The sequence below is a fragment of the Protopterus annectens genome, chromosome 11.part0, assembly GCF_019279795.1.
Source record: "Protopterus annectens isolate FY-2018-M chromosome 11.part0, PAN1.0, whole genome shotgun sequence".
Classification (NCBI taxonomy): domain Eukaryota; kingdom Metazoa; phylum Chordata; order Ceratodontiformes; family Protopteridae; genus Protopterus; species Protopterus annectens.
Genome location: NC_056745.1, coordinates 139653125 through 139672858, shown reverse-complemented (window position 1 = coordinate 139672858; position 19734 = coordinate 139653125). Strand labels below are relative to the sequence as shown.

Sequence of the window (19734 nt, the reverse complement as noted above, 5' to 3'; positions counted from 1 at the left end):
TTTAAAGTAAGTTTTAACAATTTTTTACCATAAAAGTAAAAATTAACACTTTCATTTAAAAGTAAACAAGTCACACAACAGTCCACAAAAACACTTTTTTCCTAGCTTAAATATAAATATTTTTTTGCCAGAAAAAGTACGTTTTTTGCCACAAAAAGTAACGTGGAAGTTTGTTTTTCCCTGAAGAGAACAGCAGCAATGTTAAAGAATTAGACAACTGCTGATTCTCAAAAGCCTGCACAGGAGTGCTCTCTTCAGAGACAGGAAAGCTCTGAAGAGCTTGGCACCCAAACATTTTAGTCAGCTCAGCTTGAACTGGTTGATGGTTTGGGGACATGGAATGGGCTCTCAAGCTTCGGAAGCTAATCAACTGTTATATCCTTTACAGGACATAACCCATGTAGCTTATGTTACTACAGCAGTGATAAATAATGAAGAAGATCCTTATTTAAGGAACTGCCTGAAAAGCTGGTACTAGACCAAATTTTTACACTCCATGATGTCATAATGTGCAGAGATGTCCCAAATATATACCCTGACTGTAGAATGACTGAGATTGAAGTCATACAGCAAAGTCAGACAGGTCAGCACAACCTGCAAAAAAACAGTCAAAGGTAGCATATAATACCTTTTCACCCAGATGGATAATTTATTTCACTTAGCAGACAGTATCTAATGAGTGGAAAGCTTCTTGCTAACTTCAGTTACCATCAAAACTCTTGTTGACAGCTCCTCCAACAGCAGAACGTCTAACTGAGCAGTCAACCTCTGAAGCAGGGCTGTCACCTACACCAAAGCAAATTTCTTTCTACTTGTACTAGAATAACTTTCTGAACTGCCAAGGAGCCGAGAGAGACTGAATTCACGCCATTTTTAGCTTTTGTGAGACATCAGACAATGAGAATAAGTCCTGGACTTCCTTAATTTTTTCAATGAAGTACAGACTCAGTTGGAATGGTAGAAAGGTGTGCAAGAGAGAGGGGGGAGAGAGAGATAATGCATTGACCAACTTCCCTACTGCTGTAAAAAAAACAAGCAGAAGAGACAGAGGACCACAATCTTTCCAGGTGGTGAGCAGGTCAATCTCTAGAGTGCTCCACTTACAGAAGAACTTGACTATACAAGATCTCCTTTTTTAACAGTAGAAGAGGGCTGGAACTGTAACTGATGAAGACTGTTGGTGGATCAGACTCTCATGAGATGCAAACAGCTGGACTAGTCATGACTGTGGGCTGCTGATAGAATCACACTATCACTATATACAGGGGTAGACGTGTGCTAGAATTTCTTCAAACAATGCATAGTGAACCACAGCAGAATGGGGTTTGGTTTCAAAGGTCTATGAGGGGTGTGATGGCTTTGCAGCCACTGAAATCTCACAATCCACTGCAAACTTTCATCCTTAGGAATGTGAGTTGGAACATGAAGCCTATACCTTCCACAAGGCCCAAGAAACACAGAAAGGTCCAAACATGGATCCTCTGCTGTAACCTCGCTACTGATGTCAACACTGTGATTTTCTGGGTCCCATTTATGGGCAGACATGACTAACAATGAAAAGTGCCCAGCTCTGCTCTAATGAAAATGATCCTGACAGTTGGGTAATATAGGATTTCAATCAGTTCTACAACAAGTGAGCATGCAAGTCAAGGATATAACAGAGAGATTCTTGATGTGATCATAATGATCCAGTCATTCAGGCAAGGAAGCACAAAGACCTCTGCCATCATGGCTAGCACCTTACAAGTATTGTGTTTTATAGTGGACAGTAAAGCACAAAAGCAAATACCCAACTGCAACACCCTGCAGTGAAAACAGCAAAATGAAAGAACTTATTTTGCAAGTCCTCAGACACTAATGTGGTAAAAAGAATTCAATATGTACAGTACTGCTGCAGGACAGCAATGACACCCTGGAAAGTCACAATCAGGAATCTGATGTATTAAATGTGCTTAGTGAAGAAACTGAAGTCCAGGATGGAACAGAAATCTCTCATTCTTTCAGAACAAGGACAAGGTACAAGTAGAACCCTTTGCATTTTTTGTAAGCGGACAGACTCTACAGCTCTCAATGCACAATACAAACCTCAAAACATTTATCTATCTTTCTATCTATATGAGTTTATCTAGGTGGGTGGACTGGTCAGTAGGCCCTTTTCAGCCGTGGCCCAGTTCTAATAGCAAAGATAAGTACAAACAGCATCTATGACATAAAACATTACAAAATGTAAGAATAAATCAGATTTTTCTCAATTAAGATAAAATAATTAGGTTTAAATTAGAATGAATTAGCAATAGCATGAAGTTAAACAGCTACGATAAAATGCAAATACAATATATAAAATATTTTATAATGTAACATTTATTTACAACAATACAGTAACAACACTTAAAAAAATAAAAATAACAGTAGCCTGACCTCATTCAATATATAACTGTTAGAAACATCTAGAAAGGTAAACTATTTTTTTCATATATCTTTTAAAATCTGGATAACTAAATTGGTTACCTGGAGTCTATATCAGCTTATCAAAAGTTGATAACAGTGAACGCTAGTTGATCGACCCCTAAAGGTCGAACAACCAAAACAGCGAAGAACAGAACAGTGATTTTTTTCCCAGGGGAAAAAAAAATTGCTGTTTCGCAAAAAAAAAAAAAAAAAAAAAAAAAAAAACACATACACACAAAAAACACAACATAAAGTGGGGGGCTTTGTTCCCCACCCAACTCCCCGATGTGGGGGGGCCCCTACTTAAATATACCAACTCCGAGATCACAACACAGTGGAGGAAATGGCAAACTACTGACAACGGTCCAGCAATTTTTTTCCTTGGGGAAAAAAAAACGCTGTTCTGGGTCTTCGCTGTTTTGGTTGTTCGACCTTTAGGGGTTGGTCAACTAGCGTTCGCTGTTATCAGCTTTTGATAAGCTGATACAGACCCAGTTACATGCACAGTGACCATTTTGGAAAAAAACTTTTTCTGTCAAGACTACTCATTCACACAGAGTTTCCATACTGAAGTATAGTGTAATCAAAAGTCTGGCAACCTCAGAGTTTGTAGCATTATTGAAAGAAGTACAGGCAGTTTTTCCATGTATGGAGAATGTGGTTGGGTGTGTGTGTATGCGTGTAGGGGAGGGCTTTACCTTCTGCATAAAGTAAGCTGTCAATAATATTTCATTTGATTAAGTATTTTGAATGGAATTCAGCAAATGGTTGCCAGTAAAGCATGTTATATACTACATCAGTGAAGAAGTTCACAATATCATCCTGTCTATTCCTATGTAAGGGACTCAAAATGACTAATCCATATTTTAATGGAAAACAGTTAGTTATGTACTCACCATAACGATCGATGTATGTGATCCATCTCGCCTACATTCATTACTGACGGGTTCGGAGCGGAGAATCGGCTCCGACTCGGCCGACTATTTTTTCTCTAGCACGAAGTCTCTAATTGGCTGGGCTAACCTGGTATCCCAGGATGCACCTAGCCCCAACCCCCAGATCTTGTTTGCATACATCGCAATCACTCCACATACACAACCCTCACTAAGAGGAATATTGCCAACCAGGAAAAAGGAACAAATAACCAATTTTGAAGGGTCTCAGAGCAATTTTCCTCCAAATCCTTCAGTAAGGGGGCAGGTGGGAGGATACGTAAGAATGTAGGCGAGATGGACCACATACATCGATCGTTATGGTGAGTACATAACTAACTGATGTTATGTGGTCCTATCTCGCCTACATTCATTACTGACGGGACAGCGTCCCTAGCACCTCTAACCCGAGAGGCTCATAGGAAAATACTCCTGAGAACCGTGAAACCAAATGAAGCCCGGCCTCTAGACGCCACATCCAGCTTGTAATGAGAGATAAAGGTATGATGAGAAGCCCAGGTGGCCGCTGCATAAATGTCGTCCAAGGAAAGCCTGGCATGATACGCTATCGAAGTCGAGACTGCCCTGGTGGAATGAGCTTTAACTGGGAATGGTAAATTTCTGCCTGCTGATGAGTAAATAAAGGAAATGCAATCCTTAATCCACTTAGAAATTGTGCACTTGGAAACAGGACCACCCGTTCTATTCTCTGAGAAGGACACAATCAATTGATCCGATTTCCTTACAAGTTTCGTCCTGTGTAAACAGAATCTCAGTTGTCTATGCACATCCAATTGATGAAATTTGAACTCTGCTTTGTTGGAGAAGTTCGGAAAAAACACCGGTAACTCAATGGTTTGGTGGAGGCTAAACGTGGAAGACACCTTAGGAAGGAAGGACGGATTAAGTCTCAAGTATACCCTGTCCTTATGGAAGATCAAATACGGGGGTTTAATGGACAACGCTTGAAGTTCTGATACTCTTCTAGCCAAAGTGATGGCAACCAAGAACGCCATCTTCTAGGATAAGATTTTAGTTCGCAAGTGGCAGCCGGCTCAAAGGGCAGAGAAGTGATGGCTTGCAACACCAGATTTAAATCCCATGGCATGACGGGTTCTGAAACAGGAGGGCGAAGTAACCAGGCTCATTTCAAAAAGGCCTTACAAAGTTTATGGCCCATAAGAGCGGGCTCGTAGGATACATGGAAGTTAGAAATGGCCGCCAGCTGCACCTTAATGGTCGAGGGAGTGGAGCCCTGTCAGAAGAGCATAGCTAAAAAGTCTAAGACCGCCAATATAGGGGCTGTAAAAGGGTCCAGACCTTGGGCCTGAGCCCAGATGGAAAATCTCTTCCATTTGCTGGAGTAAATTCTTCTGGTGGAGGACTTGTGAGATGACGATAGGATACACCACCTCAGGTGAAAGGGAATGTAGTCTAACTAATGATGGAAGTGGAGCAGCCATGCTGTCAACCTGAGGGACTGTAGGGAGGGGTGGGACTGTCCCGACATGCGAGTCAATAGGTCTGGCACTGGATCCAGAGTCCAAGGACCGTCCACTGTGTACTGCTGAAGAAAGGGGAAACAGACTTGGTGGGGCCAGTGTGGGGCAATTAGAACCATCTTGCTTCCCAAGTATATGGCTTTCTGAATCACTCTTGGTAACAGAGGAAATGGAGGAAAGGCATAGAGCAGACCGGGAGGCTAACTGTGGACTAGTGCGTCCCTGGGTGACTCCCCCTGTGGGGGGGATCAGGGTGAAGTAGTTGCTGCATTTGGCATTAAGAGGACTGGCAAAGAGATCGCAGCAAGGCTGACCCCACCTGCTGAAGATCCGAATCACAACTCCATTGTTCATAGACCACTCGTAAGGCATCAGAATAGCTCTGCTTAGCCTGTCTGCTATCACGTTGGACTTTCCTGGAATGTGCGTTGCCACTAGAAACCGTTGGGAAGACACTGCCCAATGCCACACTCTCATGGCTTCTCTGCAAAGGGGGTAAGACTTGGTTCCTCCTTGCTTGTTCAGGTACCACACAACTGACATGCTGTCCGAGTGAATTGCAATCGTTCCCCGGGGAAGAGAGCTCTGGAGTGCTTGCAACGCTAATAGCACCGCTCTCATCTCTAGGACATTGATGTGTAAGTGTACCTCGTGATCCTGCCATGTGCCTTGGACCGTTCTGCCCAGATAATGCCCCCCCCCCTCACCGTATCTGGGAAGCGTCTGTGGTCATTGTGGCAGCAGGAGACAAAGGAACTAGATTCCTCCCCTTGTCCAGGTTGGAGGAACATAGCCACCAATGGAGATCCTGTCTGCATTGTTCCATGAGGAGAATTGGATGAGAGAGAGGAAATTTTTGAAAGTACCACTGGATTGAAAGGAGCCACTGGAGGATCCGCATGTGTAGCCTGGCTAAGGGCACTAGCATGATGGTAGCATCCATGGATCCCAATAGCTGAAGAACTAACCTGGCTTGGACCTTCTTGAGGGGCAACAAAGCTTGAACTTGAGCTTGCAGCACTCTTATCCTTTCTAGAGGTAGAAAGGCCCTCATGTGAACAGAGTCTAGCTCTGTGCCTATAAATACAACATGCTGTGAGGGCAGCAAGGCAGATATTTCCCAGTTTAATGTAATTCCTAGCCTTTGGCAAAAGGTTATGGTAGCCTCCCTGGCTCGAATGAGGAGAGGCCTGGTGGGGGCGGTAAGGAGCCAATCGTCCAGGTAAGGAAACACCTGGAATCCTAGACGTCTCAGGTGAGCTGTCACCACTGCCAAACACTTGGTAAACACCCTGGGGGCTGTGGTGAGACCAAAGGGCAGGGCACGAAACTGGAAATGACTGGCTGGAAGCGTAAATGATTCCTGGATGCCTTGTTCATCTTGATGTGGTAATAGGCATCCTTGAGGTCGATGGAGCACATCCATACTCCCTCTCCCAGCAATGGGAAGATGGACTGAAGAGTGACCATTCAGAATTTGGACTTCAGGGTGTATTGATTTAATCGGCAGAGATCCAGAATGGGTCTCAGGTCCCCTGTTTTTTTCGGCACCAAAAAGAGTCTTGAGTAAGTTCTTGATCCAATCTGGTCTGAGGGGACCGGTTGGATGACTCCTTTTTCTAACAGCTTTGATATCTCTAGTGCTGCTTGATCCCTTTGACTGGGTGGAATGTCCGGGATTTTTCTGATTGGGGGAGGGGGTGAAGTAAAGGGAATGGTGTAACCTCCAGTAATTATTCGAAGCACCCATCGATCCTGGGTGATACTCTCCCAGGCTTGAGGATGCCTCGAAAAACGGCCCCCGACTGGCTCCAGAATAGCACAGTCGGGCAATCCCTCAGGGATGCCGATAGGAAGATCGGCGAAAGGAGTTGCAGTCTCCCAAATTGCGGGGGCCTCCTCTGCCCCTAGGACAGCATCTTCCAGAGTAATTCCCCCCTCCTCTGCCACTGGAGGGGGGTTCACCATGAGTGGCTGGGAAAGACTTTTGTGACTTCTTGAACCACATCTTCCCTCCTCTCTGAGCCTTGGGATAAGGCCTAGAGGGAAGAGAAAAATGGGCCCCTATGACAGATAAGGTCTTACCCACCTGCTCACATCTGGTGAGAGTGTCTTTCACTTTGGGTCCAAAAACAGAGGACCCATCGAAGGGGGCGTCAGTGAAGGAAGACTTGAAGGCCTCCGCGAAGTGACATAGGCGCATCCAGGCTTGCCTCCTAAGAGCCAAACCTGAACTAGCTGCCCTACTCGCCCCCCTCGGCTGCATAAGATATGAGCCTCATGGACGAGTTGACAATGGGACCAAGGGTAGACAACTGGGCGTTATCAGTCTGCGCTACCGCCTCAGGCATGGTACCCGTCAAGGTATCTCCCAACTCTTTGAGGAGCTCTCTCTGGAGCCAAGTAAAGTGACAAAGGTAATTCAGCGACTGCAGTGTAAAGGTCGCTGAAGACAGGGTACACTTCCCATACCGATCCATACTCCTGGACTCCTTGTTAGGAGGATGGACAGAAGAAGAAGCCTCTGCAACTTCCTGCTGAGTGGCTGACGCCACCACCATCGCATCTACAGGGACCCCTTTTGTCAAGAACTTTTTCCCTGGGGGAGCAGGCAGGAACTTATTCGGACGACTGGGCACTGGTTCCACAGAATCAGGGTGCTCCCACACCCTTCGACAAATCAGGTCCAAGAGTTCATCGAAGGGTGGAGACACCCAGGAGGCGGATGGTTGAGTTCCGAAGGCCTTGAGGAATACCAGCTCCTCCTCAGAGGGAGACTTGGAAGGCCAGTCGCCTCTCTGCCTCAATACCTCCAGGATGTCGGAGAAAGAGACATCATCGGAGGACAACTTAGGGGACCCGTCTGCATCCTCGAGGTCGGTATCGGAGGTGATGGACTCGTCTTGGGAGTCTATGTGCTTCCTCTTGCACAACTTCTTCCTGGGAGGCTCCTCAGGCACAGACTCTGAGGGGCCATCAGAAAGTTAGGGACCACTAATGGGGGTGTCCTCAGGCCTTCGAGCTCCGCTGTCCACGGATTGGGGGCATCAGAGGCTCTAGCCGGGGTGTATGGGGAAGGAGTGACCGATCCAAGTGATGTCACTGACGACCTGGCCAGTGCACTCCTCATGGCCTCGAAGGCGGGCCCCCCCCGAATCCGAGGACTGACCCATCTCCGAGACCACAACCGGGGTCGGGGTCCCCCTAGCCGAAGCCCCGGGAGCGAGACTCGGAGATGACAGAAGTCCCAATGCATCCCCCTCGGGTCCGACCGAGGAAACCCGAGTGCCGAAACCAGATGATGGAACCAAAATGGTTGGAGCCGACGTCGGCTCCGATAAAACCGCCAGGGGTATCGTAGCCGGCACAAGGACATCACTCGGTGCCAAGCACTCTGGCTCCGACACAGAGGTGCTCGGAGGAGGAATCATCGGAACAGACAAGGGGGCAGGCTCTGGAGCCGACTGGGTCGGAGCCGTAAACAATTTGGCTAACACCGGCGACTGAAGGAGCCTCTGGACCAACCTATCCACATCCAAATCAGACAACCTCGAGGATTTGGAGAAAACTGAAGGAAATGGGGATCTCCTACCTATGGACTCCTGCCTAACACTGGGTGACCGGCTCTGAATTGGCTCCAAAAAGATCGGAGCCGAGGTCGACTCCAGTACCACAGATACCTCCTGCGGCCCCGAGGACAATGGAGCCGAGGAGGAAGTATCCAAAACAGAGAGCTTGTCCTGCGGCTCCGAAGCCAAAGGAACCGAGGAGGTAGTAACTACTTTCAAAATCTTCTCCGGGGGCTCCGAAGAACTAGATGGAGCCGGAGATCTTTTCTTAGTTCTGGTAGATTTAGACTTGCCAGTAGAAGAAGTAGACTCTAGATCCTCTTCAAAGGCGGGCTTAACTAGGCCCTTCAAAATCAGTTTATTTTTCCTTTCCTGCAGCACCCTAGAGCTGAAGGAATGGCAGACACTACATGATTCTTGTAGGTGAATCACACCAAGGCAATAAACACAGATGGCATGCCCATCTGTAATCGACATTTTGTAAGCACATTTAGATCATCATTTTTTAAACCCGGAGGGTTTATGCTCCTTCTGCTCCTTCGACATGTCAGACAAAAAACCAAACACTCAACAACTTACAGTAGGAAGGCGGGAAACACTACTGGACACAGGAACTCTAACTTAAACGTTCCTTAGGGAAGAAAAACTGACAAAAACAAACTACAGAACGATTTATGATGGAGAGGACTAGGTCCCTCTAAATTAAACGGGCCTAGCCTGCCAAACACAAGGGGAAACCACACACACTCTCCAAAAACTAAACCGAACAGGCTCAAACACACACAAAATACAATATAGCTATGAAAATAGCTTTATTATATAAAGGAGAAGTACAAAAACTTTAGAAAGTTTAGTAAAAGTGTACTTAGCCGCAGCCAAGCGCGAGACCACGTCCTAACTCAACGAGAGGCAAACGAGATCTGGGGGTTGGGGCGAGGTGCGTTCTAGGATACCAGGTTAGCCCAGCCAATTAGAGACTTCGTGCTAGAGAAAAAATAGTCAGCCAAGTCGGAGCCAACCCGTCAGTAATGAATGTAGGTGAGATAGGATCACATAACATCATATATTTAGCTTTATCACTGAAAATAACCATTTGACCTACAGGACTCAAAAGGCTTGTGAATATGGGGAAAAGGCATGTAAAATAATTAAAACCAAGAAAGAGATATGCAATACTTTACTGGAAGGCTTACCTGGAATACTGGGCTTAGAGTCACCTGCAACAAAAAAGATATGCAGTTAACTGCTGCTGATAGAAACATTGCAATATAGTTTATACTATGCATAATATAAATGCACTAATATTAATCAACATTAAACAGTAATGTCCTGTTTATTTTATGCAGTCAAAGATCAGAAGTAAGTTAAGTAACAAGGTGGAAGGATGTAGGGGAGCAAGGGAAGGCAATCTTATCATCACATTAGTCAGAAACCCATATACACCAAAAAGAAAGCATGTGTACTGTAAAACAGGCTTCAATAACCTGAAATGTACATGTCAGGAACAGAAAGTGTGGAAGACATTCAAACCCATACTGAGCTGTGATGCTACAACTGTACACTCGGCGCTAGTACACCGTATGTCAAAGTATGATGGTGACATGTTCATTTTAACACAGAAAGCCTAAAAGGGAAAACGCAAAAGGAGACTACAAGTAAAATGTTACAAAATGGAAAGTAGCACATGTCCCCATACGGTGGCAGCTATGCATCACAGTCATGCCAGCTATCCTAACGTCAGACGTGACTGCACACACTCTTCAGTGCAGAGCACCACAAAAGTGCAACAGTAACTTGGTACTGCTGTACATGAGTAACATGCAGCTCATTGTGCATGAGAATATAAGGGGCCCATCTACAAATGTCACTTAATTTGTCCAGATCTCTAGTTTCCTAAAACACTGGGAATAAACAGAGTGTCAGTGAACATTATGCAAAAATATACTTGCAAGATAAATAATCATATCACTGGTGCTGGCAGTGAGAGAGTTACAGAATAGACAGTTTGAACAAAAACAGAGTTTGGATGGGTTTATCTCTCTGTGGGTCATACCAACAGAACCAACCTCCACTTCTATGCAATAACGATGATATGTAGCAGATTTATTGGCAAACTTGTACATGGGAACAGAGCTGATCCTGACTAAGAACAAGCTAAAGGACAAGGCTCATCAGATCATCAGACAGCTGACTTAGCAGGGCCATCTAAATAAAATTGTAGAAGCTCCAAGAAAGTATATAAACATGCAAAATGAGATATTGCTTGAACCCCAGCTATTATGGAAGATTAATACAGACTGTCTACTTTGAGGTATTACAGTAAATGTGTCACTGTTTCAGAATGAGTCACAAGCAACTGAGGGACAAATTAGTAGATCTGATTTTTTTATTTTTACTTTTTGAGCCAAAGGGGCAGCTTACGATCAACCCATGGCCAACCACTTTGCACATTGTTACTGTTGTCTGTGTTTTCAATTGTATATTCAGTTGTGCTTTTTATTTGCAGTGATCAGTCTGGTGTTTTGTTTTCCTGTTGATTCTCTAAGACAGGAAGAGGAAATGATTGCTCCTTACTAATTTCAGTTTACCTCAGTCACTGTCACTTCTGCCAGCTCATGGCGGCAGCTGACTGTAAGCAGAAAAAGGAAACCAAAATCATGGGGTGGTGCCTCACAGCATTTGGGTCTTTATTCCTCCAAGCTGCATGTAGATGCATGTGCTGTGAAAGAGAGAAGATATCTGCACAGGTTGGTGGCCCACTCAGGATTAACTTCGTCTGCTGTGCAATGTGTGTGCTGGAAGTGGGTTCTACTCCCCCAACCCTCAATTGGAGTAAGCAAGTAAAGGGAGAAAGAAAGAAAAAATGAATGAATGTAGGAAACGAAACATCTTCCTCAACAGAAACACACTGACAAGATATAATTAAGTACAGCAGATGGAAAATCCAAGTACCTGACATATAAAAGACCATCGAGAGGTTCTTCTAACAGGTAGCACCATTTTCGGTGACAACTTAGCTTTACTGCATTCATCTTGTAAAATTATAGCATAACATTTCAAGTCTGTCAAATTAAGGAATTAAAAAAAAATCATAAGATTAAGTACAAAATGAATAAGTCCCCACATGACATTCATGAATGTTTGCTGGTACTCCTTTCAAGGTACACACATCAGCACTTGCTGTCTACATATATTATATTAGTAAACAAAGGCAAAAAATAAACCTTAATTTAAACAAGTAACCAGCTCTAACAGCTGGACATTTTGTTAAGCACTCCTTAATGCTTAACTTAGATGATAAAAAAGATTAAATCAGTATGTTCTGAAATAAATAGTCAATCCATCCTGAGACTCCATCCAGTCAAATTAGTCTAGAATATGTGACTGACCCTCAAAAACTAAATTTCTATTGTATGTCTATACATTTTCCACATCAGCCATATTACTACATATTTCTCCCACATTTCTTTGCATTTTGACTCTTTCTAAAACCTAATTAATCCATTATCCGGGTGATATCCCTAATTGGCAGAAAGGGTATTAATTACCATGTTTATGTTATAGTTTTCTGCAACCAACAGCAACAAAAATAACATTGCTTCATCTAACTAGTGAAGTACAGATCTTTTTTCATATCCCAAACAATAAAAGAGTTTTAATCAATCTTATTTCTTTTTTGCAGTATGATCAACATTTGTTTCCATGTACCTAACATCACTTCTTCACACCACCAACTGTGGGAATCTATACAGAAAAACATTCCTCTTAGTCTTTCTAGAGTATAAAAATATTTGTGTAAATACTTCCATGCAGATATGACTGTGTGATTTCCAGGTATCATGTATCTCAACCTCCAAAAACATAGTCCAACCCTGTCTATGTCTCCCTATACTCTTCTGATTTCTGCTTAATATTCCTTTCATCACTGAGCTTGGCTGTTCTTAATAAATCACTATAGTGTTCTTATCCCCCAATGTCTCAAAACCATTTTGTCTTAGACACCAGATTTGCAATCACCTACAGAAGGCTCATCTCCTCCTTCATTAATAAATTGCATAATATTACCATAACCAGGCTCATAGCATAAGGCACTTCCCCCCTCACGCATTATATATACCCAAAAAGCACTTCTGCCAAACTGCTTTTCATTCCCTGGACTTATCTTCACGAAATCTATCAATGCAGAAACATATTAACTTGCGATCCTAATTTTAGCTAGTCTCTTGGAAAAAATGGGACCCCCCACTGCTAACCTTCATCACTATATGCAGAATAACAGTATATCAAAGAACATTATTATTAAATATCAATTACATTTAATCATCATTAATAACTGTACTCCAAGCTATCCACCTTTATTTCACGCAGCTCATTTGTCCATTACTATGTGCATCTTTCTGTCTTCTGTAACACACAAGTTTTAAACATTATCAGATCTTCATTCCACATAGATTTCTTGTACAATTTGTTAATTTGTTTAATGCAAAAAGTTTCAACTTTCGAGTATTCTCTGATGTCACCCATTCTCCTTCCAGTCCTTTTTGGGGTTATGTCCACATACAGTGGAATTAAGATCTGATAATGTTGTGAGTAAAACTTTCAACATCACAGGATAAAACATTTGAAACTTGAATTTCCTCAGTCAACATTCTCTAATTAACAATAAAAACTGAGATATTTGTCAGTAAGTGTAAGCACTATAATTATAAAGAATATACACTTACTTCCAATGCTAAAAATCTTGAAAACAAAAGCAAGGACAAAATTTGGCCTTTAACCTTACAAGTTTATAACCTCAGCAAAATATGTCTTGGATGTCACATCATTCTAGCTGTATGAGAACAAAATGATTTTGATGAGCTCCTTCAATTGTAATCAGTCTCACATGTTAACTAGTCTAGTTTGCCAATCCATTCTGAATAAAAGCCACACAATCTTGTCCTGCTTCCTTTACACCTATAATCTGAATTGTCTTCTTCCTTCTTCCAAATTTTATCCTCAAAGCCCACTTGTGTACCTTTTAAAAGTATTTAACTCAGTCAACACATAAGCATGTTTTCCTTTATGTCTTGATTTTCCTTTGTAACTACTTAGTAGTGATGACAGGAAAGGTTACGGCATCCACCATCTGTCTCTGTCTCATTTATTTATGCAATTGGCAAGCTGGGTACTGACTTTCTTAACCTCAGTTTTAAAAGTTTCCATTAACATGACCCAAGGTACACTGGCAATGGAACTGTCATGGTCTTCCTCTTGTTGGTCTTCTATCCACCCTGCCACCAGGTCATCACTTTCCATACTGTTTGCCTTCATCTTTGACAACTTTGATAAATCTGACTGCTTTCTAATTGTCTTTATTTTATCAGATCTAGTCACCAAGTATGTTTTGGCTTCATGGTCTTTAGCTATAAGTTTCAGCAACTTTCCCTTTAAAACACATTTAGTAAAAATAATCACTAAGACAGCAACAATGGAGTAACATGCCTTCTCACTACCTCACAAGTGCTAGAAGTCCCAACAAATGTCATCATTAAGACTGTTAGCCCTGAGACAGTCGTCCACCTGAAGAACAAGAATTCCTGCCAGAAGGCAGCCCAGCACAGGGATGGACCAACCCTCAGCAGTATTAGTATCAGTGTCAGTATAATATCAGCATCAGTATCACGACCAGTATCAGCATAATAACAGTATCAGTGTCAGTATATCAACGTCAGTATCAGTATTAGTATCATTATAATATCAGTATCAGTGTCACTATAATCTCAGCATCAGTATCACTACCAGTATCAGTGTCAGTACAATATCAGCATCAGTATCACTACCAGTATCAGTGCCAGTATATCAGGGTCAGTATCAGTATTAATATCAGTGTCAGTTATCAGTATCAGTATAATATCAGTATCAGTGTCAGTATCAGTATAATATTAGTATCAGTGTCAGTATAATATCAGCATCAGTATCACGACCAGTATCAGTATCAGTGTTAGCACAATATCAGAATCAGTATCAGTGTCAGTATATCAACATCAGTATTAGTATCAATATCAGTATAATATCAGTATCAGTGTCATTGTCAGTATAATCTCAGCATCAGTATCACTACCAGTATCAGTATAATATCAGTATCAGTGTCAGTATAATATCAGCATCAGTATCACTACCAGTATCAGTGTCAGTGCCAGTATAGCAGGGTCAGTATCAGTATTAAAATCAGTGTTAGTTATCAGTATCAGTATAATATCAGTATCAGTGTCAGTATAATATCAGCATCAGTATCACTGTCAGTATCAGTGTCAGTATACAAGTGTCAGTATCAGTGTAAGTATCAGTATAATATCAGCATCAGTATCACTACCAGTGTCAGTACATCAGTGTCAGTATTAGTATCAGTACCAGTACAATATCAGTATCAGTATAAATACCCATGTTAATGCAGAGGTATAAATAGATTGTTTCCTCATACCCTCTGCATTTCTTGTCCTATTGTTATACAACAGCAGAAAACAAAATTGGGATAAAAAGTCACTACCCGCAGGAAAGGTGACATGGTCTCTCCAAACCTCTCATGTGTAGCTAATTATGAGGAATGTTCCTTATTTTAAGTCTTAAATAGTACACGTTCCTCGCAGTTTCACATTGAAAGAATCTGTTACATTCTCAGCATTAAGAATTTTTTAACAATTTCCATGATAAATAATACCGACTCATACTAATTCATCAAAACAGCTTTTTATAAGTATAAAGTAACACATTTTAACCATCTTAACTTCCTAGAAAAAGTGTTGCCCAAAATACACAGCAATATTTTTCAGACAAAATGTGCTTAGCTCCTGCAGGTCATGCTGAGCCATGTCAGATGCAGCAGAAATGCTTGAAGAATGAACCTGCTAACAGAATCACACAGAAAATTCCACTTGTAAAGGTATTATATGACTACACCTCTCAATGCCTGTGGCAAATATGATGAGCATCTGATTGCCTCTGTGTAGTCTTTAACTTATTAAGTAATACTAAAACTTTCCACAGATATTCATAGAATATACCTTCTCCCAACCACTACCCCAAAAAAAAAAAATTGTCAGATGTTCCAGCTTAAAAGGACTTCTAAACCACCCCAAGAAAAACTTAGGGACAGTCCATTGGAAGTTGGCATAATCAGGGGTTGATTCTCACATGGTATAATTGACTAGGCTTAAAACAGCCCACAGTGACAGTTAGCCTACTATGAATCATCATCATGCATCATGTCATCACGCAAAACCAAAATAAGGAAACTTGACCTGAAATGAGTTAGGTTTTTAACACTTCTGACAGACTAACAACAACCAAGAACAAAGTACTTTAAATGCTACATCAGAGGTAGGCACAAGTGAAAGAAATAAAAGCCTCGAGTACAGTGTTAAGATTTCTTAGAAGCACTGGGTTCCTACATCATGGACACAAATGAACAGCTCTCTTACGGAGCTATTTTATTACCAGGTATTATGCTGGATGCAAACTTCACTTTAAATGATAGAAAGTGGACATGGCTGGCAAATTACTTTTCATGGAAAACTCACATCCAGATCAAATATGTCAAAAAAGATATCTTAGACTGTTCTGCCAAATGGAAGAGCTGCAATAGGAGGAACACCTAAGATGGCTGCTATGCATGAAACAGAAGACAGAAAAGACAGAAGGAACATGATTTGGATATACTGCAGTGTCAGTAATACAGGAAGGTTTGAATACAAATAATCTATGGGAGAGAAAATGGATAGCTATTGGAAAAGGGATCATTTACTAATGAATTAAGGAAATGTGTTTTCACAGCGAGGGTGGTGGGGCCCTGAAATACAAACGTTAGTGGTAGTGGCAGACTGAATGTCAGCGAAGAGGCTCAAAGATGCCTGAAATAGATGGAGGAAGGGATGATAGTGATAGGGAATAGGCAAATAAGTGGTGAATATGTTCAAGACACAGGTGGACTTGGGAGACCAGAGAGTGGTGGTTCTGACAAACAAGAGGCAGTCTTTGCTTAGCACCTTCATATTACCATACACAAAGAATGAAAAGTGAAACGTCTGCATATGAAACAACATAAAGTGTCCTGGCAAGATAGACAATACTGGGAATAAGAAAAATGATTACTGGAGTACTGTGTGGTTGAGTACTGGGTCCATTTTTCTTCAGCTTGCTTATTTCACACATACCTAAGTGAATAGAGTGTAGGACCAGTCTTTTACCTAAGTGCAGTAATGGACAATGGTGGGGAGAGACTAAAGAATCATATGAGAAAGGTTGATCACATCAGATGAACAGTGGCCACTGTGGTTCATTGCAGAGAAATGCAAAGTATTTATCTAGGCCACAGCAACCTTGGTGTGACGTTTCAGCTAGGAAAAGTGGAATTGATGGCAGTAGGGCAGTAAAAGGGCTCTGGGGATGCTGATCACACCTGAACTGGACCATCAGGAGCAGTGTGACAAAGTGGTGGCTACAGCTAATGGAATGCTGGGGTGTACCTTCAGTAGGTTACAACTCCAAAATAGGGGAAATGCTCTCACTCTATCAGACTGTGGTGAGGCAACATCTTGAGTACTGTACAGTTCTGGATGCCATAAAAAAACAGGGATTTCAGGCTGCTGAAAGGAAAGCTAACAGGACAGTGCACAAGACAGAAGGAAAGGACATGACTACAGAGCAGATGAGCTAAAGCTCTTTTCAACAGAGACAAGAAGAGACATGACGGACATGAAATAGGTGAATAATACATATCATGGAGGTGTGAACAGGTTATCTTAAGCAGAATGGGCACAGCTGGAAAGAATGGAACAGGCAGCATACTGTAGGTATCCACTTCTTTGATCTGCAAAAGTTGTTGTTCAAGGAGTGAGCTGTGCATGCATGGAATGGACTACTGGAATGGGTGGTAGGCAGAAATTCGAAAGAGGCATTCAAGATAGTATGACAGGTGGAGAAGGAGTGAGGGAGAAAAGAAGGATGGAGATGAGGTAGAACACTGTATGCAAATTAAGTGAAGATTAGAAAGACATATTTTATACAACCATAAAACGAATGTAATGTATGAGTATGTAATAACTTAACAGCTGGTGATCTATAACTTTCAGGGGCTTACTCCCCTATGCTTACAAACAGTCCTGCTGTAGTTTTCCTAGTCTTTGCTATAGATATTATTATGGAAGCTGTCCTCCTCCATATCCCCCAGAAGGGTTGATCAGGCCACTACCACATCCTTCCTCCATCTCTGCAGCAAGCCATCTGCTGTCAATGTGCTAGCCACAAATGCCAGAGGCAGCTAGACATCTTACATCTGAGTTAGTGGGCCAGGATTCTTCTTGGAAAACTCTGATGTGTCAGCAGCATCTCTCTAGCAAGCATATTCAGCAACCATGTGGTGACACAAGAGTCAGTTTGCAGGGTAAAAAGATGAAATCTGGTATATATTCTACATAAAGGCTGAAGGTGCTTAGATATAAAATGGGTCTAAATACACCAGCGTATTTCTGAACTACTGACAAGTTGTTACTAGAACCACAATCCCTCTCTATGTGCTGGAAATAGCTTGATGGCTTCTTTGAGGAGGAAAAGCTGAGGCTGTAGCAGTAACTCAGAAGAGCACAAATGTTCCATTAACAAATAGTGGGCTCATACCAGTTCCAGTGAGTACCTGAACCTTAAACTGTTTTGCATTAACTGGCTCTCAGTGATGGTAACTTAAGCTACTTACAAACAGGAAAACATTCTTTAGTGGGACTGGTTTATTTGTTTACATTTATTTATTACGTTGACCTGAATAGCCCATCTGCTCAGACCCCATTTTCAGAGGAGGCACAGGGAAGAACAGCCCCAAAATGTTGTAATACATACTGAATATAATAACTGAGAGTTGTTTCAGGTGACATATGCACATTTCAGAAGAGTAAAACAATTTTACAAGTATGATAAAGTAAGTGAAGTAATTTAAGTGTAGTTCAAGTAAAGGCAAACGGTGTCAGTGGATCAACAGGTAGCATTCTTCATAGGTTCATAGGAGGTTACTAGGCTAATGACCCTAGAGCCTTTACAAGCCTAGCCATATTTATCTCAAGTTGTCCCAGTTGTCAGTGGTTAGGTGAGTGAAGTTCGCAGAAGTAAAGGTCGATGGTAGTTAATAATGACTTCCGCTGTCCAGGAGGGACATGGATGCCACCCCAGGAGTAAATCTGCAGTCACCCATGCGTTGATCTAGGCTGAGTATGAAGAAAGTCAGAGAGGGGCTCTAACACATGAATTGGAAGCTTGTTTCAAAGAAGTGGCAGTCTCTGGGAGATGCATTTATCTCGTCAGCATGACCTGTTCATGTCAAAGGCTAGGTTAAAATCCATGGAGTGAGTGCTCCTCCTGCAGTTTGATTTACGAATGTGTAGCATTTCCATCAGGGTCGGCTCAGAGACTGCCCTGTAGGCCAAGCACAGATCGCCCCTTAGCAACCTGCAGGAGACAGAATACAGTAGCAGGGCTTTTAATCTTTCTGTGTAAGACTTGTTTTGTGCACCCTGTAATTTCTTGGTAAGAAACCTCTGTGGTCTCTCCAATTGTTGCAAGTGTCTGGTGAGATACATGCAAAAGGGAGCACTGTACTCAATTATTGGTCTGATGAGGGTTGAGTACAATGGAATTATAACATCCATACATCTAGATGCAATGCCTTTACTTATAAGAAGTGCCACATAGAAGGCTTTCCTTACCACTGTGGATACATGGTGGTCAAAGTTCAGATTGCTATCAACATGAGTACCCAGATCACGTACCACTGGATCTACACTTAGGGAGGTGCTGTGTATAATGTAATTAGCTGGGATGTCAGCTTTCCCAAAGGGAATAATATTGCATTTTTTGCATTTAACTTTAATCTATGGCTTTGACACCAATCATTTGTCTACGTTAACCTTGTCTGCAGTATAACACTGGGGGGGGGGGGGCTCAGTGATTGCTCCCAATTTGCAACCGTCAGGGAACTTGGTCAGCCACAGGCCGTCCAATTTTCCCTGGACTTCTGAGAAATAAATTCTGAACAGTAAGGAGCCCAGCACAGAACCCTACAGTAAGCCACTGGTGACTAGTCTTTTGTTAGAGGTGAAGTCACCCAGTTTGACAGTATATGTCCTGTCAGTGAGCCAGTTGGCTACCCATCTGGAAATGTAGGGGTTAATTCCCAGATGGGAGAGTTTCTCCATAACACCGGAGTGGGGTATTGTGTCAAATGACTTTGCTAGGTCAGAATGGATGGTATGCACTGTC

At 42.3% G+C, this 19734-nt stretch overlaps 1 protein-coding gene across 1 annotated transcript in view; it reads right to left on the bottom strand.

Moving 5' to 3' along the window:
- IL17RA (interleukin 17 receptor A) overlaps nt 1-19734 on the bottom strand; it is a 786505-nt gene that overhangs the window by 45656 nt on the left and 721115 nt on the right. Inside the window, exon 13 of the mRNA XM_044087525.1 lies at nt 9645-9668. Within this exon, the coding sequence (XP_043943460.1) occupies nt 9645-9668 (24 nt within the window). The remainder of the gene's footprint in view (nt 1-9644; nt 9669-19734) is intronic.